Source organism: Bacillus rossius, chromosome 7 (assembly GCF_032445375.1).
Source record: "Bacillus rossius redtenbacheri isolate Brsri chromosome 7, Brsri_v3, whole genome shotgun sequence".
Lineage (NCBI taxonomy): Eukaryota > Metazoa > Arthropoda > Insecta > Phasmatodea > Bacillidae > Bacillus > Bacillus rossius.
In genome coordinates this window covers 49,445,022-49,468,221 of record NC_086335.1, presented here as the reverse complement: position 1 = coordinate 49,468,221, position 23,200 = coordinate 49,445,022, and the positions used below count along the sequence as shown (strand labels likewise).

General features: G+C 40.5%; 1 protein-coding gene across 3 annotated transcripts in view; it reads left to right on the top strand.

Annotated features, from left to right (window-relative positions):
* The window catches only part of LOC134533987 (integrin alpha-PS2), a 285,777-nt gene that overhangs the window by 178,749 nt on the left and 83,828 nt on the right, over positions 1–23,200 (top strand). For 2 of the 3 annotated variants that reach the window (XM_063371853.1, XM_063371854.1), the window contains exon 4: positions 10,956–11,082. In XM_063371853.1, the coding sequence (XP_063227923.1) occupies positions 10,956–11,082 (127 nt within the window). Of the gene's footprint in view, positions 1–7,333; positions 7,579–10,955; positions 11,083–23,200 lie in introns of those variants that run through there. The other variant, XM_063371855.1, reaches the window with a different exon arrangement.

Sequence of the window (23,200 nt, the reverse complement as noted above, 5' to 3'; positions counted from 1 at the left end):
AAGAGAGAGGGGAAAAAATAAAGTTGAGTGAGGCAGTGGCTTTCAAGAAACCGGCTAATGGTGGTTGGTGCCCCGGAAGGAGTGGCTCGTGGGGGGGGGGGGGGGGGGGGGAATTCCGGGCGCGTAGAAGACATGGGCTATTAGGAAACATTAAAGCCGATGGATCTTACGTTGATACAAAGAGCACTGCGTACAAAGCGGGGAGGAAGACCGTGGAATGCCGAGCTTGCGGCAGAGCGGTGTGGGATCTGACCGTCGGGCAGAACAAAGGGAATGAAACCAGTGTGGAGTCTTTACAGTTGGAAAACATACAATATATTTCTCGTTATTTTTAGTTTGGTTCCATTTCGCACCATTTCTCCGTTTCTCATGCACTTTTAAAATATGTTATTTAAAAAAAAATACTCTTTGTACGTCTATATTTAATAATCATTTAGTTATTTATTATTTATTCTTTCAATGTCTCTATAGGTGGTGAAGTTAAGATGATACATCATTTCATATACATAGTGGGGCAAAATGTGTGTACCGGTTTTGAAAGGCCATTAAAACAAAAGGAGAAACTTACAGAAATGAAATTTATTTTATTAGAATCCATATACATCCCCATTTTTTTATATCACGTTCTAAAGATGACATCAGGAAGGTGGTAGCTATCAGCAGCGATACATTGATGAAGGTGATTTCGGAACTCTTAGACCGCCCTTCGGCACATTTTGAGGAGTGTAGCGGCGATTTCCTCCCGAATTTGCATCTTCAGTTCTACCAAGGTGTGAGGACGATGTTTGAAAACCTTTTCCTTGAGGTAAACTCACAAGAAGAAGTCATTAACGTATAAATTCGGGGCCCACGCTGACATAATTTCCAACAATATTAAGGCACTTATCGTATCGTACAACCTGCTTATGAATCTCATCCTTATGGAAGTCAGCCGCCTGATTTAACAACCACTTCAGCAGGTCACATAACGACCAAATCGTAAAACGCCAGTTCCCCCCTTATTTTTCCGTCAACTTTCTGCACTATATCTTCAGTAATGACAGGAGGTCGCTCACTTCGTTCCTCGCCATGAACATTCGTGCGGCCTTATTTAAAAGCTCTAACATATTCCATCGGTCATAATGTTTTCTCCATACACGTCACTGATCAGAAAATGACTTTTAAGTCGCTTGAGCACTAATAAAAACGAATTACAGCGCGTATTTCACAGTCGGCGGGATTCGCAATCGACGCAGGCATTTTAAATACTCGCAAACAAACGTAAAAAAAGGTCGAATGTTTTCCGTAATGGCGTCTGCAACTTGCCAACAGACGCAGGTTCACAGCCCGCGTGCGCGGATTGCCGACCGCGGCGCTGCAGCGGCCGAATTCCAAAACGGTACTTAAAAAAAAAATACACCACTCGTACTTGAACCGTTCTTCAGCCAAGAGCCGCTGCTACCGCCGACCTCAAGACAACGATAACCCTCTCAGAGCGAGCTGATGAGCAGACGAGAGAGGAAGATTGTAGCGACGCACGGGAATTGTGCACGGGAGTCCTTTAACGAGCCGTTAACAAGGGAGTACAGTCGCTGCAGCATCGTCGCCGGTAACCAGACTGTACCTCGCGGGGCAGTCGGTACGTCGCATCGATGGCAACCGATGATTATACACCTCGCTGTACACTAGGTACTGAACTTATTTATGTTTTTTTTATACTTGAAAAATCATGCCCGGGCTGTTTTATACGTGACGTTCATATGTTATAGGTAGAAATACGGGGGAAAAAATGTAATATTATTTTAAATTTTAAAAAAGGCGCGTTAGAAATTATACTTCATTTTGATTTAAGATATTGAACTAGATTGAAATGTTATTGTAACAGAAATTAATTAAATAAATACTCAGTATTCTATATTAGTACAAACATGTGTATAAAATTACTTATTTAATTTAGTGAAATAATCGAGATAAATTTTTATTAATAATGAAAATCAATAAATGTGCTGATTGTAATTTTCTTATTCATTAATTTAATTATTTATTAAATAATAATGTAATAATTTATTATGCAAATAAATTATGCACACGGGAACATAACCTAACTTATTTTTACTTGGGATTACTCCTCACTATGACTATTTCAGTCAACCAAATATGTTCCAGGGTAGTTTCATTATCACGAAAGTTCATTTGGCATACCGCCTAGCAATTCCTAACTCTCCATGTTTGGAGCAGACGGATTTTCGTTTCATTAAAAAAAAAAAAAGTTTGTGTTTTGAAAATATCTCACACCCGCATACACAACAAGGTTCTGATTTTATGTCCCTTCATAAGTGGAGCTTCGTGATTACGATGCCGCCATAGCGAAAAAAGTCGCGGCGACTTTCGTGTCGCTGGACAGCGGCTTGTCACAGGGGCAAATATTTTGTCGCTGCTCCCACCACCAGTAGGGGAAGCCTACAACTCACGTAGTTTCGGTTCCCTACCACGTTCGTGCAACTTCGGATTTCTCTCAAAAATTGAAATTAAAAAAATCGAAGGGTTAGGTTAGGTTAGGTCAGTCACTACATGCTTCTTTTCATTGGAAACTTCTGATTTAGCGGCTGAAGTGGAATTAGTACCAAAACGCAAAACTTCGGAAATCTTCGGAAATTCTTGCAGGGAACCGAAACAACGTGAGTTGTAGGCTTCCCCCACCAGTAAAAGGGTTTGCCGTGGTCGGGGTAGCGGCGGCGGCGGCGACAGCTTGCGAGGGGCTGGGAGGGAGCCTGTGGTTGGCTGCGGCTGTTCGGCGAGGGAGGCCCATGCCACTTCCTCCCGGTGTCGCGTTGCACTCCCCGCCAGCCGATACGTCTCTCGCCCGGCCATGTGGTCGAGCCTTCGCGTCGAGAGGGGAGGGCCTTTATCCGTGGGAACCATGGCCTCTCTCGCCGCCCGCCGACTGCGGGTGTTCACCAGTACTTACTGTTTAGTGTTCCCTAGCGTTCATGTCCGTTCACCTGTTTTGTGATTGTCGTTTAAAAAAACAACAATTAGGCTTTTTATTTTTGTTTCTCCGTGTAAACGTAAGCATTCAGGGTCTTCTCACGACGTGTTTCACCAATAATTTAACAAAAAAAAAAAACGCTGCTATGGTATCCTTTGCTAATACTGGCTATCATTCAGATCCAACATGGAGCATAAAGTTATTAGTCTCTCCTGAAAATTTTTTTTTGCTTTTTTGTCGGATAGGCGGTGTTGTTTCTCAAGCGACAAGCGAACAATTTGTCATCTTGTAGCTTTATGTGAGAGTTTATGTTGTTTTTGTATTAATTAGTTTTTTTTTAATATTGTGGCTACCATCCACACTTACCATCGTCTCCCTTCGCCATGCCTCCGCCACCCCGGAGTACAGCCCATGGCCGATTCCGTGCGAACAGGCGCAGATAGCCGTAAAAAAAATTAAAAAAAGAAAGACGCTGACAGGCGATAGCAGATCTTCCCTGCGGCCTAGTTTCCAACTGCAGCAGCAGCAGCGCGCCTTGCCAAGTCCCCGAGCAGGGCCGCTATAGTCGGAGCGCGTTAACTTGTCCTCGAATCCAGGGACGTAACTATTCCACCCAAGGCAATAACTCAATTTTCCTCTACTTTTTTTTTTGACGTGACAACGTCTAATAAATCGATGAACGCCGGCTGCACGCACGAAAAAGTGTCCCGTAATGCACATTGTCCCACTACGGATGTCCCACAACGGATGTGTCTTGTTATGCTCATTGTACGCTTGCGTGGAATCTCTCTTCCACTCGATTGGAACAACAATCGATTTGACTTTTCAATCATATTTTCGTCGTTGGAATTATTAATATTATGTAATTGAACGATCGTCCACGGAGTTTCAGCACAATCGGTACGGTTATTATAATTTCCCGCCTACCACTATAAGAAATAAACGTGGCGGACTACATACTTTTTTAAAACTTCCACAACACAAAACAAAATTTTTATAAATATATATATATATATATATATATATATATATATATATATAAAATCTGAAACAATTGTTTCCAATATGGCCTCGTGGCCGTGCGGATCGAATCCCGGCCGATGCAATAATTTCATTTTTGTACTTGTAAAAATAAATACGGTGCGTGCGACACTACAAAAGTAATAAATATATTTGAATTAATGAATGCAAATAAAAGTAAATTTATCAATTAAATTGTAGATTTCATTTCACTCATTTTTTGTATCCATACAAAATAGTGATAATTCAATAAAAATGATTCAATTTTATTCATAAAAGAATGCAATCATTTCATCAATGTTTTGTTATGACGTTGTCACGTTAAACTATCGTCCGTAAACCGACTTTACAGAAAACCAATTTTTTTTTACAAACAAATCAAATCAAATACTTTTACGACCACACCTCGTATGGTCACCACACTGGTCCAACTATTTTTAAATTAGACGGAATCATTTCATTTTTAATACATCACAAGTTGGATAGTATGCGAAAAATATACCGGTTTTTAATTTTTGACGATGTTCATGCACGTATCTTCCAGTACAAATAATTCAGTTCATAAGCCCTACAACTTTTTTTTGTGTGTGTTCTAACACTACGACATTGAAGTAAATGTATAGAGTAAATATTACTCTGCTAGTTTAGCGCCGCCTCTCCCCCCTTCTTTTTCTACATAGTTACGTCCCTGCTCGAATAGTACAGTTCTAGAAAGTAGCACCCATTGCAAAAATAAATAAAAATTAGGTTTTCCCAAGAACTTTCAAAACTGAAGTTTTCTGGTTTTGAAAAAAAACCTACTGTAAGGAATGATTTACTAATAAAAAAAACGAAAGGTTAATCCAAATCTTTGGAACACCTACTTAGCATGGTCACTTCGCGTTTTACCTACCTACTGCTTGAATCTGTGCGTGGATATGTGAGTGACTGGTTTCGATGTAATTTTTGGCAACGCAGGATTTTTGACGCGACGTCTAATAAATCGATGAACGCCGGCTGCACGCACGAAAATGTGTCCCGTTACGCACATTGTCCCATTACGCCCATTGTACGCTTGCGTCGCATCTATCTCTCTTCCACTCGATTGGAACAACCATCGATTTGACTTTTTCGAGGCACATTAAACTTGAAACACTCCCATTCGTTTCCTACTTTTCCTATCATCGTCCTATCCTTAACAGAATAACACAGATTGGAAGAAGTTAAATAGCAAACATGTATAAAAGTTATACGTTGTTAAAATAATCTCTTCGTTAAAGTAATATAGATATTTGAATTAATGAGTGCAAATAAAAGTAAATTTATCAATTAAATTGTAGATTTCATTTCACTCATTCTTTGCATCCATACAAAATAGTGATAATTCAATAAAAATGATTCAATTTTATTCATAAAAGTATGCAATATTTCATCAATGTTTTGTTATGACGTTGTCACGTTAAGCCATCGTCCGTAAACCGACTTTACAGACAACCAATTTTTTTTAAGTGTTCGTTACTTTCCAGCACGTGCATCCGTATGCTTAATTTTTAGTTACCTGTAAATAAGCTTTTTGGTTAAATTTAACAATGTTTTTTCTCTTATCTTTGAACATTTGACTAAATATTAATTCCATTTTCTATCTTATTTCTTATTTTATTATCTATTATGTTTATTTTTGTAAAATTTCAATGTATGGTGTATTAGCAGAAAATGTGGTAAAGTGTAAGGAAAGGTGCATCGCCTTAACATCGCCGAAAATAAATAAAATAGTAAGTAAATAAATCTCATGCTTTCAGTACATGCTAGGGCTGACATAAAATTTTGCCTTTAATTAAAAAAAAATTAAATTATGTTTTTATTGGTAGACAAAGCCTATTATAAACGATACAATACGATCTTATTATGAATTCAATTCAAATCATGTGCTAAAACACGTTATAATAGAAACAAAATAATTTAGAGTTAAAATTAGTCAGAAAGTGAGTGTGTGACAGTTATGGCCGTGACACATGCTGATCTACCCGACTCTGTTGTCCGACCATGCTGTCTGATTAGTTTTCTGTAACAGCGTGCCAGATTCACTTGTCTGGTGCATCTGGTTGTAGTGATCACTCATAGAGGGCAGCACGACAGATTGCTATTTGTAATTATCTTTGGCTTTACTGGAGAGCTTTATACAAAATAGATAATAATGTAGATATATACTAATTAAGTTTTGGTACTGTTTTAAAAATATATATTGGGACCAAACCTGTTAATTTTCATGCCTACACGTCATTTTATTAATGTACTTTTGGGTTATTTTTTTTTTCGTTTCAAAGCAACTTAAGTATAAAAAATTCAACAACATGGTGCCCAAGACGAAATTATATAAACGATTTTTTGGAAATAAATTTTTTCGCGCAATTTTACAGTTTTTTTCCCCCTTCATACTCATCATGACGTCAGATGCTGATGGTGCTGTCTGTCCTATCTGACCTCGGGAGTTCCAAGTTCGCGGGCTCACGTGAGTCAAACCCGCTCCAAGCGACTGCTACCACCACCTTCTGACGTCACAGGTCACGCGACCCGACCAAACGGCCATATCCGCTTCTGTGCGCCATCAGCTCCGAATGCATAATATGTCGGACGCCGACTGCTCGAAATGTGGCAAGGCCCTGTAGAAGGACGCCGCGGTCTCAGTCCCCTCCGTGTAGTCACAGATGGACTCTTCCCCCTTCCCCCCCCCCCCCTGGTGGGGTGTGGTGTTTGTTTGTGTGTGTGTTTTTTGGGGGGGAGGGGCTATTCTCGTAGCCGGCCGAACTGGGGCAGCCAGCCCTTCTTGCCCTGTGTGTGTGTTCTTCCTCCTGCGCACATCAAACACACACACACACACACACACACTCACCCACCCCTCCACTTTCCTATCTACTCGCTTCACTACTTCATAGCCATTGAAACCATCAGTGTTTAAAAATCCACACCTTCATTTTACGAACAGCAAGCATTGCTTACAAACATGAGCAGTAATTTTTTTTTGTACGTGTAAAAATTTTTTTAAAGACGAAACTCGGCCACGAAATTTAAAGTAGAAGTCTTTAAAATAATGTCGAGCGTGATAAATATATGTATTGACACGATTCACACGTTTCCACACCTGCCGCTAGAATTCGTTGCCGGAGCAGCTATTACGACCATCGAATTCGAATCACTCGATTTTCAGAGATAAATTTTATACTATATAATTAAACCGCTCCGATAAAAGCGAAAAGTTCTTGAAAAAATAATACTAAACGCCGGCTTTGGACTTGTTTTTCGACCAGGAATTTTATCAGAACAACGCCTATCTGATTAAAATTCATTAAACAGTTAATACTATAAAGTTTCCCTCTGGCTTTGTGAGCTTTGGTTCGCGATATCTGCCACAGATGGCAGCGCCGCGGTTACACGTTTCCGTTCCATTCGAATTCCGTTCCGTTCCACGAAATTACTCCTACCAAATGCCGTACACCGAGAGTTGAAATGTTGCACGTCGTAAGTGTGCACTCGTGCAGTGGGTGTGTGGCGATGAATGTTGATCCACTGGCGACGCTGCTCTTTGGAGTTCTTCTGGCGCGCGGTGACTGCAGGTAGGGGTGTTTCGGAGGTTGGTTTCTTGTACAACCTGCCATGTTATACGTGGTCGATGTCAACATCCTAACTCCTGCACGATCTCTGTAGTCCGGGAGGACGCGGTACCTGACCATATCTGCATCATCTGTTGGTTTTAGTTTTATGACTGCATGTAATGTTTCGTAAGTTGTACAAGAAAATTGGTATATGTGACGTGTACATTATCATAGGCGTGGACTCTCGTGTAAAATACGCTAGAGACTAATACGGGACGGCTCCAAGAATGTTTGTGTGAAAACCTGGCGTTGTTTTCACGTCTGTACGATAGATGGCAGACGGTGTGCCCCGTATGAACAATATAGATGTTTGATACACATGGTAACAACATTATGAAAACGGAAATTACTATCTTAGGCCTATATCTTAGATAATCTTATTTAAACATTATACAGATTTATTGGTGGGGGACCTCAGTGCTTCAAATTTCTTAAAACGAATTTGACACCAGATAATATAATATATAATTTAACGATTTATCTATAAACTATTTTGATTGTACACCTATTGCAGGTAGGTTATTTTTCATACTCTCGCTTGTGTTGTTAGTATAGAGCTGGCCGGTGTTAGTGTCTAGTGTATTGGCTTGTATGGTAAATATTGAAATTTAAAATTTAAAAAAATACATATCTTCGTAAAATTACGGGTACTGATTTCATTTACTTTGAACAGGAACTCACAAAAATAATTAATTTTGGAGTGTTCACAAAAAACTTGTGTTACGTTTACAGCCAAAACGGAACGCAGAACTCGGCAGTTGCAGTCGGGCTTGGTTTCTTCTGAGACAGACCCGGCTATCAGGGGCTCGTTTCTCTGAGGCACGTTCTTCTGTTGAAAATTACGTAAATTTACTGCAATTTGCCTAACAGCACAGCTTTAAAATAAATCACTTGACGTTAACTCCGAATCAATGAACAGTAAATGTGTTAGCGAAATGAGAACGTACATATACACATAGACCTATACATATTTACATGCAGAAATTCTTACTTTCGGCTGAGAAAGAGATATATCATAACGGACACATGCAGCAACACAATTAACGAAATGACAAAAAATATATATAAAAATGTGTGGTCAACATCTTTACGCCAACGACCAGAGATCCAATTATTAATCGGCACTCTTTATAATATCTTTATGAATCACAGTATGTTATTTCAAATGTAGACCCATGTCTTATCGCACGGAATCGACCATGGGCTGTACTCCGTAGTGGTGGATGCATGGCGAAGGGAGACGGTGGAGGGAGGAAGGGATAGTATGATTATAGACAAGGTGTATTCAAGAATTTTGGTGCAGCATAGTTGTGGTTTTCAACCAATCAGATACATATAATTCAAACTCATTTTTTTACGTTTATTCCTTACACACGTTTGTGTTATTTATTATTTGAAAAAAAATTCTCTATTTTAATTATTAAGTTATTATTTTATTGAACGTATTTACGTAAGTTTGCGTATAGTTAAATAACCTCAACTGTTACTGTTCTCAGAATTAATACTAAAGGTCTATATACCTTTCTGCCACTGTTGTTTAGTCAGCAGTGATTGTGAAAAACTTATGTTATTATAGGCGTTTGAAAATAAACGTCATTTGGTGCTACTTTTAAAACCTGCCACATTTGAAGACAAGTTGCGCGATGCAGGCTTTTGCCATGACCTTTCTGCGTTGGGCGAAATGGTTTGAGTGTAAGAAAAGGTTAAACGTCGTAACTTGGCCATAAAGTCGAGACTATGTAAGTGAAATAATGAATGAGAGTCGGCCGGCTCGTAAATTACGCAAGGAGGGAAACGACGCAATAACGAAAAACGTAATAAATGCAAGAAAATGACTGTCGTTTATAAGACGCAAGTCGCAAGATGTCACCAACCTTACAATTTGAAATTGTAAAACAGTTGAAAACGATTTCCTTCCCCAGGCCTCTTTTGTTCATTCCTGTTTATCGTGAAAACATGTGCAACTACCAGTTAAAATGATTTAAAAGTGTAATTTTCCCGTACGAAAATGAAACAAATAAAAGCGTTATGTCTTTAATATAAACAACATATTGGCCTTCTAAGCATATAACGCCTGCGTTTTTTTTTTTAAAAATTCGGAACACATCACTTCCAGTATTTATTTATTGGACAATTTCTTTTGGTGCAAGTATGGCTTGTACGCCTTTTCTTACACTGAACCATGATACACATACAATTTATAATAAGTTATATCTAAGAATCAAAACATAAAATGACATAATAAAAAAATTACAAATTGCAGCAATTATTGCTGATGAATCGTCTACCAATTTAACACCCAAAAATTTAACATACAAAATATAGTATTAAATGTAAAATATTAAAATATAAATAAAATTCCTATTATGATACTGCCATTCTCTCACACACTCACACACACATTCATTAGGGAAGCCTATGATGTACATTCTGTATTGCACAGACCCGAAATCTCACGTTGGCAAGCCATCTTTTCACAGACGAGAGAGCCACACCCGAAGTTCCCCGAAGTTCATGCTCGCTTCTTTTTTTTTTCCCGTACCACAACAGGTGTATTTATTTGGAGGAAACCGTTTACATGATTTCACAGTATCTTTAATGTAGCTATCCTAAACAAATCAACCGTCCACAATGATTTAAAGTATTAATAATATAGCTAACCTAACCTAATTGACCATTAGTTATCATGAATTGTATATTTATTCATTTAAAATTAAAAAAAAAAAAACCGAAGATGCACGATCGGGCGTTTGGCTCTCTCGTCTGTTGAAAGAAGGCTTGCCAACGTGAGTATTCGGGTCTGTGCAATACAGAATGTACATACATCGTAGGCTTCCCCATTCATTCAGTATACCGTTGGTTACGGGTCTGTGAATCTATACAGCCAATTATTTGTAGTAAGATTTTTTAAATATCTTTGTAGACCGTTGGTGTCTAGCAAGGAAGTTTGAAGTTTGAACACTTGCGTTGCGTTACTGCGCCTCGCGTAGTGTACAAACGGGTACAGTGCTGTATAATGTTGCGTGGTCTGTGGGGGAAGCCTACAACTCACGTAGTTTCGGTTCCCTGCAAGAATTTCCGAAGATTTCCGAAGTTTTGTGTTTTGGTATTAACGCCACTTCAGCCGCTAAATCATGTTTCCAATGAAAACAAGCTTGTTGTGACTGACCTAACCTAACCTAACCCTTCGATTTTTTTAATTTCAATTTTTGAGAGAAATCCGAAGTTGCATGAACGTGGTAGGGAACCGAAACTACGTGAGTTGTAGGCTTCCCGGTCTGTGGAGCCGGGCCCGACGGCGGTCGTGTGAGCTGCATGTTGTTTGTTTGTTGCGGCAGGCCTGCGCGCCGCGGTACGTGTGGTTCTCGCAGTCGGTGAACAACACGCGCCGGGACCCGGTGGGCACGTGCTACGTGGCCAGGAACGCCTTCTCCGACGTGTCGGAGTACTCGCCCTGCAGAACACGTGAGTCTCGCCCTTCTCATTTCCCCGCTCTGCATCGGGGACCGCCGGCCTTGGGTTCGCAGTGAAAAAAAAATCGGTTGTCTGTAAAGTCGGTTCACGGACGATAGCTTAACGTGACAACGTCATAACAAAACATTGATGAAATGATTGCATACTTTTATGAATAAAATTGAATCATTTTTATTGAATCATCACTATTTTGTATGGATACAAAGAAGGAGTGAAATGAAATCTACAATTCAATTGATAAATTTACTTTTATTTGCACTCATTAATTAAAATATGTTTATTACTTTAACGAACAGATTATTTTAACTATAACTTTTATACATGTTTGCTATTTAACTTCTTCCAATGTGTGTTATTCTGTTAAGGATAGGACGATGATAGGAAAAGTAGGAAACAAATGGGAGTGTTTCAAGTTTAATGTGCCTCGAAAAAAGTCAAATCGATGGTTGTTCCAATCGAGTGGAAGAGAGATAGATGCGAGATAGATGAGCGTAACGGGACAATGTGCGTAACGGGACACTTTTTCGGGCGTGCAGCCGGCGTTCATCGATTTATTAGACGTTATCACGTCAATAAAAAAATCTTTTGAAACGAATGGGGCATCTTTTGGTTGCTTTCGCTTCCCCTTTAAGTATAATCCTGATTTCTTATAATTAGAAGGGCTGGAAAGAAATGTTTCTCGCAACAGCCAATGTTTTGGACGCCTGTCTTGCGTGACTCGCAAATGGCCCGTCTGTTTCCCCTTGCTGCCCCGCCCGGTGTATCACAGCTGGTTGCGGTAACAGCCTGGGTTCTCGTCCGCGCGGAACTGTCGTCGGCAGTCACGCGAGAGGGAGGCCGTCAAAAAGCCCATCGTCACGCCAAGTTACCGCGCGCGCCGAAGCCTCCCGCCGGTCTGACGGATCGCGGCTCGATTCCCGCCGCGCAGGATCACCTCGTCGACTAGCAATGGCGGCTTCAGGACGACTTTTCGGGAGGGGCTATCGCACAAAAGAAAGGTCGTAGTTGCAAAAAAAAAAAATGAAAGTGGTCAGATATCGGCCTTGGAATATTATTTACAGATTACAGGTTTCAAATGCAGAACCTTAGTAGTCCCATGCAACTTTTGATGAGATAAAAGTTTAACATGTGAAATTAAATATTTAAGAAAACATAAATATACACTAATCAATAAAATTGGTCTCGGGAGAGGCTACCGCCCCCACCGCCCCCCTTCTGGAGCCGCGCTCGTCGACTAGTAACCGCATTTCACGTGCAGTTCAGTCAGGGCGGGGGAATCAGACAGTTTGAAAAAAAAAAAAAAAAAAACGTGAGCAAGTCTTTCAGTGTGTTGAGTGGAACCTACAGTAAGGGCCGCTTGCAGAGTCAGGCGAGTCAAGTCCGAGAAAAAAACTTGGCAGGTTAATCAAATGGAAGAATACTTCACTTCGTCTCAAGTCACGACTGTGCAAAGCCGGCCTAAGACTCGCGTTTAATCGGTTTGGTTTTATTTATCTTAGGCCGGTGTTACACTGTGCGTTTCCGCCTAGTATTCTTGCAGCAACTAAGAGTGCACACAAAGTAAACTCAGCGAAGTCGAAGATGTGAGAAACTGATCTGGAAGAAACAGAGTAGATTTTGTAAACCGCTGCGTTTCTACCGCGAAGAGTGACACCGGCCTCAGGTCGACTTTTCTAAAGTCCTTCGAGCGCGCACCTCGCCAAAAGTTGGCACCCATGCCAGGGCATGTCGCCGTCATCGTGTCGGGCGGCTGGGGCGAGGACGGACCCGGGGAAACTGCTGAGGGCGCAGTGGGGGACAATAGGTCCCTTGCCTGGCTGTCGGAAGAGAAAGGGCGGGGCGGATATAGTCTGTGACATGTAACTTCCTATAAGAGCCCGTCTACAATAGTCCGAACCTGTGCGTGGTCCGTGTCCTTATCCGAATGTGAGTGACGTCACATTCTCACCGAAAACTGCCCTGTCCACAATTGCGATGTCCTATGTCCGAATGTATTTATTTCTAAAGTTGTCACCAGAGCGCAGTAAATGTGCCAAACCAAATGTTTTCGTTTATTGTTTTGATGCTTTGTAGTTTGAGATTGATCTTATGAAAGTTATGTAAGTTATAAGTGACTTACAACACCTTCCATTTCCTTCAATAACAAAAACAAACACCACGTTTCCAAACGGGAACAGGAAATTCAAATATCGTGAGTGTTCTGTTCTTTTTCTGTGTCCGAAGCACACAGGTTGGGACAAAAAGATCAAATTGACGAATATCTTCGGACCAGGTAGGTTCGGACCTTCGCCCACTTGACGCATGACGTCAGAGGGTCGCGTGGACTAATCAGCGACGAGTGTCCTTCGGACACAGTTTAGGACATTGCTATTGTAGACGGGCCATAAATGTGACAGTTCTCAACAGTAATACCTACCCTTCATTCACCCAAATGTGTATCAGGATCTTTTGCAGCCTCGAGTAGTAGGCTGTGGAATGAACTAAATCAGGCGACATGGCAATCTAATGACCTAGCTACCTACTTTCAAACACAAACTGAAGAAACATCTCTGGAACACTTAATCAGCATGATCACTTCGCAGTCTACCTATTGTAAGAATGCGTGTGTGAATGTTATTAATGCAAATACTGGCAACTAATGTTTCTTAACCTGTGATTACATTTCAGCACGCGTGTATGCCAATTTCGAGTTACATTCAAATTAGTTTTCTGTTCATCTTTTATCTTTGAATATTTAGTTTAAATTCAAGTGAGTTTTATGTCAAGTATTATTTTACTAAGCTTTATTATTTTGTTTTAAACATGAAATGTTTATTTAGAGAATGTTTAATGTGGTAAAGTGTAAGAAAAGACGTATCACCTTAACTTCGCCACCAATAAAGTCGATAAATAAATATCCTTCTGTCACTGTTGTTCTGTCAACGGTGTGTGTGAATAAATTCGCGTGATCGTCGGTGTTAATAATCGCGCGTTGCTATGCAAGTGGCAGTTGGGAAATGCAGGCCAATGGTACAGTTTTCTGAGAAGTGTCGAATTTGAGACATGTTGCTCGACACAGACTGTGCTGTATGAAGAACAAGGGATTCCCAGGCCAGGTCCCCCCCCCCCCCCCCTTCAGTTGTCGGGCTGTCGGAAGGGGAAAAAGGGCGCGCGTATAAAAGTCAAGGAAGTGGCCACAGCTGTAAAGTCGTCAAAAGATCTTGCCCTTCCCTGAGGGAGCCGGCGGCACACACGTGTTGCCAACTAGTCGGTCCGAGGGGACGGGGGTCGTATCGGCCCCAGATGTGGTCCGGGTCAGAAAAGAATTTCGGGGGGGTGGGGGGGAGGAGGGGCGTGGCCTCGACAAGTGGAGGCTAACATCTGGCTCCCAGCAGGTGCCGCAAAAAAAAAAAAAAAAATCCCATTGTCGGGCCGCGCGGGACAAATCCTGCAGGACAAACTAGGCGACATCCTCTGGACGGGAAGTGTCCGAGCCAGGCCAGGGCGTCTGACTCTAGCCAGGAGCATCACTCGCTGCCATGGGCTGGCCAATCCCCGAAAAAAATCACACGATGCATGCTACCCTTCCTGCGTAGCTGATACCCAGTAACCAGTATGATTAGGCGTAAAGGCCGCGAAAACGTATGGCATCGATCAAAGATTTTTTTTTTTTTTGCTCCAGACGATCGGGAAGACCTCTTTCGAAATGACATTCCTCAAAGCTGGGGTAGACCACGCATGCAATTACTGTCCGAATCTAAGAATTGGGAAATGTCAGGAGAAGGCATGCTGCGACGTTCACCTGACATAACGTCATGCTTTTTTTTTTGGGGGGGGGGGGGGAAGAGGCCTTTACAAAAGATCGTGTCTACTTTCCGCAGTTACCTAAATATTTGCCAGAGTTGAAACAAGAGAATTGAAGAGACCATTACTTCCGTTACTCCGGACCCGTTAACCAAAGTGTGGGAATAATTAGACTTTAGGTTGGCTGTGTGCCGTAGGTATAACTAAAGGTACTTGTATTGGACATTTGTAAGAAAAACTTGGTTAGTTTACCGTCAATTTGATGTATGATTTATTTGTAAATAGTTTAAATTAAACTGTTATAAAATAGACTTGCAACTTGGGACATTCCTTTATGGACATTCTCTGTGTGTGCGTGTATAATGTATATATATGTATATATATGTATATATATGCCTTGTTCATTTGGTATTACTTCATTTTGAGTTCTGAAGTGGCCCGAATGAATAAGTATTCAGCTAATTTGACCTGTCGGTTTAAAGTCCGAAACTGAAAGTGTTTTACAGTTATAACTTTCATTTTTAAAATTATTTATGCCCTAGCCTTTGTCTGCCTGTGTAGTTCTTTCTTACACTCTTATGTCTTATTACCTATATGTCCTCTGGAAACATTTATTACCTTTTCATAACTCTCAGTTTTAACGATGATCGTAACTTTTACTTCTTCGCCCACTCAAAATGAGCAGGCCATTTTTTTAATTAAAGGGGTGGCCGGTGGTAATTTTCTGTGAAAAGCTGCTTCGCGCGCTTAATTTACAGTCAACATTTAGTTCTTACTTGCATACGCTATTAGGTTCTGCATTCACGTCCTTATATCTTGAGGCTGGGTTCCACATGCCGTGTTGATATACATTTTTTTTTGTTTTTCATTTTCTCGACGCATTTATCAGCCCGTCCGTCCTCTTCATGTCGAAATTGCGCTTCCAACACCTTCCAATATGTTGTGGCAAATAAAGCTGGAAGGTTATTACGTCAACGAAAAACGTCACTATCACAGGCATGTTTGTTTGACAAGTTTAATGACTTGGATTTCCATCAGATATTGTGCATATAGGACGGGTTCTAAATATTTTGGATGTTTTGATGCAATCGGCCAATCAAAGTCGTGCCAGTCGAAAACTGAAATGGCATTCGTTTCAGTCACAACGAAGTTTTAAAATTGCGAAGAATATATGTGTGATTAAAAAGGTTTGTAAATATTTAAAATAACTAAATGTTAATATTGTTACATTCATAGGTGTACCCAGGAATTTTTTTCGGGGGGTGTTCTTCCAGATTTTTAAGAAAAACTGCACAAACACCAAAAATTAATTATTTCTTGAGTAAATAAATATAATAGTCTCAAATTTCATTTTTTAACCTGGGATATTGTTGATATGTAATTTGTACGTATTTTTTCTTTCAATTAACTTACGTAAGTTCACATTACAATATTAAAATACCTACAAAACCCCCCAAAAAGATATGTATATATAAAAAATTAGTTAACTTAACGAATTTACGTACGCACTTTACAAACTTATTCCTAATAAGTTGACGGCATGACAATAGAATAATTGCTGTATAATTTGATTTTAAGGGTGTTAGCAACTAAGGCCGGAATTACAATAGCCCGTTCATTCGTCATCCGTCTGTCAATTACGTGACCTGCACCCAATAAGATGGACTGAAAAATGCCATCCACTCGTCCGTCTAAAGCTTGGTAACTTTATACTTTTGACGGGTGAACGGATGAAACTATAACCTCCTAATGTCTTCTAGGTGTTTGCATATAAAATATTATATTAAAATGTATTAAAGTTTGTTTAATTGTTTAGCTGATTCCAAAATCATTTCTTAACTTACGTTTAGACACATTTCGAAAGCTCTTTTTTGAAACAAAAATGGTCTAAGTCACGGAAGTATTATAATTACGTATGGTAACTCTGAAAATGTGAAAATACATACCGAAAAAAAAACACTCTGAATTTAATGAGTTTCAAGTTCTTACTTTACATAATTGTTTATTAAGTAATATAATTACATATGATAATTTTTTCCCCCAAATTGTTAAGTTTTCTCAACAGTTGTCAGCATTGACATGGAGAAATATTATGACGGACGAGCGGAGTGTTGTAAATCGCCAGCCGACCTCCGTAGCGTAGTCGGATGCACACCGGCTTATGGTGGAGAGGTTCTGGGTTCGAGTCCCGGGTAAGGCATAGGAGTAAAATCGAGACATTCAAAATATACACTTGCGTTGAAAGATGATAAAAAAGAATAATGAAATTGATATTTCTGGCTAAACGGATACTGCTCAAGGCCAAAATCCAAGCAGTGAAGTGAAATGAAGTTGTATATCGCTTGGCGGCTGACGGACGAACGGATGACGGACGGATGCGACGGGCTGTTGTAATTCAGGCTTTACAATTCAAGTGTAGCAAAACAGAATTAAATCTTTATACTTATATAAAAATCTCGTGTCACGATGTTTGTCCGGGCTAACTTCTGAAACTACTGCATTGATTTTAATGAAATTTTGCCCAAATATTTGTAACTTTGTTCAACTTTATATATAGGCTACATTTTATTTCGATTAATGACAGCGTTTTCCGAAAATCTGCTCCCAAGGGTGGTTAAGCACTGGCAACAGTGGGTACTCCATCTCCACGACAACGGGATTTTGCATTGTTTATGCCTTGTGCGTCTTCATGGCAACGGGCATCGCTTGGATCGATTTTTTTTCTTCAATTCGAGGCATATTTCTGTATAGATTTAATTATTATTTTATCTAAAATTATTTAAATTTAAAAATATATTTGTGCGAAATACAACTGACTGACTCATTACGATTGACTTGAAATCTTTCAACCGATTGAAACTTAGCATAGTTACTCATTTTGTGATGTATGTAGACGCTCACTAAGATATGATTTTCCGAAAATCAGCTCCCAAAGGGAGTTTTGGGGGTGTAAAATATCAAAATTCCAGTTTTTGGTAGAAAATCACCATGGCAACGGCTGTTGCTTTGTTGATGCTTCATTCGTCTCTATGGCAACAACTAATTCACTGTTAATGCAGTCCTCATCACCGTTGAAATTTTACGGGGAATTTAAAAATCAAAAATTGTCCTTTTTTTTTTTTTTTTCAATTTTATATCCTACGGACTTGAACTTGACAGTAATGTTCCTCATGTTATGCAGGATGACGTTTTCCGAAAATCAACTCCCAAGGGTGGTTAAGCCCGGGCAACAGTGGGACAGCGGGATTTTGCATTGTTTATGCCTTCTGCGTCTCCATGACAACGAGCATTGCTTTGATTTTTTTTCCATTCGAGGTGCGGCAGTGGCGTACCCACAAGGAGGGGCATGTTTAATGAGCGGCGCAAGAGTGTTCTGCCTGCAGACTGCCGTGCTCGAGAAGCGGGAAACCATCGGTGCTACTCGTTTTCTCTCCGATACATTACAAAGCATTGTAATAAATTTTTGTCGAAATTAATTGCATTTTATTTCAATTTTTATTACTTTAAATGGGATATTTAGTCTCATTTTTTCCCCATTAGTATAGCCGTGCGAAGCTGGTTCGGGCAGATAGTATATTATATATATATATATTAAATTATATTGTTCTATTACAATTTTCGCTAAAAACACCTACACATTGAGTGGAGGCCATTAAGCTACGGACTCAAACACAACTTCACACCACGTTGCACTCAACGAGGTCCCTTTCACCTGAGGCGAGAAATTTACATTTCAGCTTTTCAATGTTTGTAACAGTCGTTTAAAATTACGCACCTTGCGATAATCAAACTTTTTTCTTCGTGTTATACGTACAGATGTAGCTACAGCATTTAAATGAAAGTACCTGACTTGACAAAACGAGCAAAAAACGTCCCATCCCCCCCCCACCCCCCCCGTTTTAATAGTTCTATAGAGTTTTGTATGAAATTAGGTCGCAATCACTACTGTTACTCAATGCCCAATTCTACTAAGCCAATCTAAAACATAATCAAAGTATAGTTTAACTGATTATTCCATAGACCAATCACCGCGATTTGAGAATTTAGACTGACCTATCATGAACCAACCACTGCAATTCAAATTTGTTTACGTTTACTTACCAATTGGGCTGCTTGGTGACTATTTCTCTCGTTGCTCTGTATTTAGAAATTGAGCTCGAATGACATGAGTGTTCAAAATTTTCTTGCCTTATTTCGGGAGGGGTTTGAACACCCAAAACACCCCCCCTGGGTACGCCTATGGTTACATTTGAGGTTATCTGTCCAAATTTATTTAATGGAGAAAATTGGAAGCCACTTTCAGTCCAATACTACCCCTCCGACACTATAGTCAATATAGTTGGACACAAATATTCGACAATATGACCGGGCCATAACTCTGCACGTGCTACATTTTATACGATTACCGCCCGCGCTTACACGTACGGGATAAAAAAAAACCGCTCTAAGATCGCATTACACAGTCGTGACTTGAGGCAATGGTGTATAGAGATAGTATGCAATTGTTCGTTTTATGTGTGTGATTAAGTTCGTCACGCCCTTTGCACAAACGTATATTGTAAAGATCTCCTTGTCGGAGATCCTTTAATTACTTCCTCCCACCCTCCTTTTCGCTTCGTTTTTCACTGACTTTTATCGCAGCTGTCGTCCTTTTAACGTGAGGCTATTCTGCTTCTGTCCGCTTTGAAGACTGCCGTTTATTACGTTCAAATGCACTGTCCTTGCCAGTTCGCTGCTCGTTCCTTAATTAGTTATTTTAATTGGTTTTGCGATTTCATTAATTTATTGATCGTCACTTAGCTTGGTCGTTTAACTTTTCAGCTACTTGCGTTTTCATGCTTTCGAGTTAATAATTCAAGCATCGTTGTATGTTCTTTTCATGATTGGCACTGTAGTAAAATTATGACGTTGAAAAGTTTGGTAAAATCCGAATGCTTCAACTTCATCATTTAAAAATATAAGAAAAATGCTTATTTAGGGAGTAGAAAATTATATTTTACTCCTCTTTTTCTCGTTTTCAGAGATAGGTTCCAGTAAGGGTGAACTCCGCACTTCTATAACTACTTTTAAACTTAAATTTTTTATTTACCCGTTTTGTAAAAATGGTTACGTAAAATTGTACTAGAGGTACAAAAGTTTTTGGATAGAGGATGAACACTAAACGCTATACACGCATACCGACCTGAATATAAAGATTTTACTATTATTTTAGTATATCAACTTATCTTAAGTTATGCAAATCTATGTCGGTATTGGAAAAAAAGAAAATTTTTCCCCGCTCACATCTCTAACGAGGTCATTAGCGAACGACATATTCGTTACAATTCAGGAAATTCGAGTCAGAAATTGCCAGGGGCCGGAAAAATTAGCATCACGATAGATGTTAATTTTTTGCTATGTAGTTATCACTTAAATGATAGTTTTTTCTAATTGTTGACCTAGATGCTAGTTAAGCTAATTTAATAAAAGCTTTTCTTCAGTTAGTTAAAAATGTCATTAATTTGACAAATACCCTCTATAGAATGTCACAAACTGCTACATTTTTAATGGCGGCGGGGTCAAGTTCACGCGCCGTTTAGAAGCGCTCGTGACAGTTGCAAACTGGAAACATGTCTGCACTGTGAAACGTGTAAAAAATACCCGAATTACAGTGGCAGACTCACGGGGAGTGGGGGGGGGGGGGGGGGGGGACAGGAGGATATAACCACAACCACTCCCCTACCGGCCCAAAGTTCTGAAAAAATTTTCAAAAAAAGAAAAATCAGTGAAGACGGTACGTTTTTGTGTGAGAAGCTCGTCGCATACGGCTGCTAATGTTAGCCCACAGCCAGTGTTTGATTTTTTTTTTAATACTCCCCTCTTACCCGCCCCAACGAAAAAGAAATTTCTGTATCCGCCACTGCTGAGGTAGAACGGTAGCGTAGGATCGGATCAATCCAACATCTTCTTTGGCAACAACACCAAAATATGAATCCGTTTCTATAATGATGGCAACTGGAAATGCGGCGCAGCGTGAAGCCTTACGCCTTATTGGTAGAGACCTGTAAAATTCGCGGGTTCATTTCGCGATAGGATAGAGTCCAAATACTTTTGGCATTATTTTGCTCCAGTGATTGGGCCACAGTTTATCTGAAGGACCCTGGGCCAATGAAAAATCTTTAACAGAAGAATTAGCGAATCACGATCATTCCAGTCAACAGGTGTTACGAGTCAGTAACCAATCAGCGGATGTAATTTGCGCGAGTGCGTAGAGGATAATAGAGTCTATCCTTTAGGGATTTGAAATCGCGAATTTTACAGGTCTCTACTTATTGGTTTCCGGTTGGCGGGAACGAGCACGTGTGGGAGAGAGAGAGAGAGAGAGTGTGTGTGTGAGTGGATGGAGGGGTGGGGGAGGTTTGCTAGCCTCAGCTGTGTCGCGGGCCGCGGGCGTGTCCGGAACAAGAGGCGCCCTTGTGCCTGAGCGGGCGGGCCACTGGCCAGCCTCGGCCCGTGAACCGCGACGACCCCTCTTCCCCTCCAGCTTCCGGCGCTCCTCTCTCTCTCTCTCTCTCTCTCTCCCTCTCCCTCTTCCCCCCCCCCCCCTTGGCCACCTCCTCGTTCCCGCGCGGCCCTTCCAGGACTCAAAAACCACGATAACTAAAAATGTGCGTGTGTACTTACGTATATTTAACTTCTAACTTGGGGTGTAACAGAAAAAAAAAACTAACTTTAATTTTGCATGCAATTAATTGAAAAATTAAATATTAAAAAAGGAATGAAGTGATATTATAGATACTGTTGATTAAGTATAAATTACATCAAATTAAAAAAAAAATTAATAAATACTCAGTATTCGATACTATTATAAACACGTGTATAAACTATATTAACAAAATTTCCTAAGCAAAATTATCGTAGACATTTAAGTTTCAGGTCGGCTTAAAGACGTTGTTTTAAACAGTTTTTTTTTTTAATTTTCCGGGGTAGGGTTCCCTAACTCAACTTTTCTGCTAGGGGGAAAGGGGGGGGGGGGGGGGCTAATTCCATACCCCCAGGCCGCACAATAAGGCCCCTCTTCATAATATCCAGGTACCGCAGAAGTGAGTGGCCCAGGGCCCCGCAAAGAGTAGGGCCAACTTTTTCCCCTAACCTAACTAAAACTAAGTGTATTAATTTGGTAGGGATCTGGGTTAGGGAAGACTCTAGGTGCGTCCAGGCCGAATCCGGTACGCCTGATAGTGCTGGGTTTCAGGCTTGCAGAAAGGTTGGCATGCATCGCTGACTTTGTTCTGGGATTGGCCAGAGCATCAGTTGATTCCATGACTTAACTCCCCTATCTTAAACTATAGGCTATAACTAGTTTTAAGTTGGTAAAACCTGCATAGACACAGGAGAAACCCTGGGCTAATTTAATATTGCAAGCATTATGCAGGCAGGTTAAGTACAGGTTAAGAGGGATGGTTCAGGAAGAAGAGTTTTTCAGGGCAGAAATTTTCAACCACGCCGGGGTCGGGAGCTTGGACTTTGCGGTCAGCATTGGTGTTTGCGCGCGTGTGGATTGCACGTTATTGGGTCATTTTAATTTTGTTACTGGTTACTTAACTTTCAAAGCGTGTCAACTCTACCCCGTCATCCAATGAGAACTGTACTCTACCGTCTTTAGAATTTATAACGCCAAATTCTGCAGATATCTAGCTATAGGACGCAGTGGACCAATTTGTTTTTACAGTTACTATTCGCATAATTTAAACTTGGAAAAATAAATAAAGCCTTTATAAGCCTCTCTATGTTGCTTGTAATCAGACATTAAATATTTTATTTTACTTATTTTCAAAGAAGAACCCTTGATGTGTTGATAACTTCCATTATAAATTATTCTACCGCATGTTCCGCATGCTGAATCTTGACAAAAAAAAAAGATAACGTGTTGTGGTACCAGTGGCGCATGCGCCCTTGGCGACAGCATCCGCCGCCCTTCAGCCACCGCTGCTCAGAATGCGGTCCTCGGAGAACCCTTCGTCGCGGTTGTCTGCGAACGCGCCCCTCCTCGGGAGGAAGTAGGGCGGGGACCGCGCGCGCCGCTGAGGTGGCCCCTTATTTTTAGCCCCTCCGGCGCAGCGTTGGGAAACCTAGGCGGAGGGATATTTCTAGCGCGCTCGCCCTCCGGAAAACACACACCGCCGCGCTCTCTCGTCCTCCCGCGCGATCTCCGCGCGAAACGTCACGAGACAGTCTTTAGTATTCTTCGTCCACGTCAGATTCACGCCTAGTTCCGAGGCCGTCGAGAGAAACAAATAAATGACCCAGGGGAAATAATTTATTTATTTATTTATTTATCGTCTTT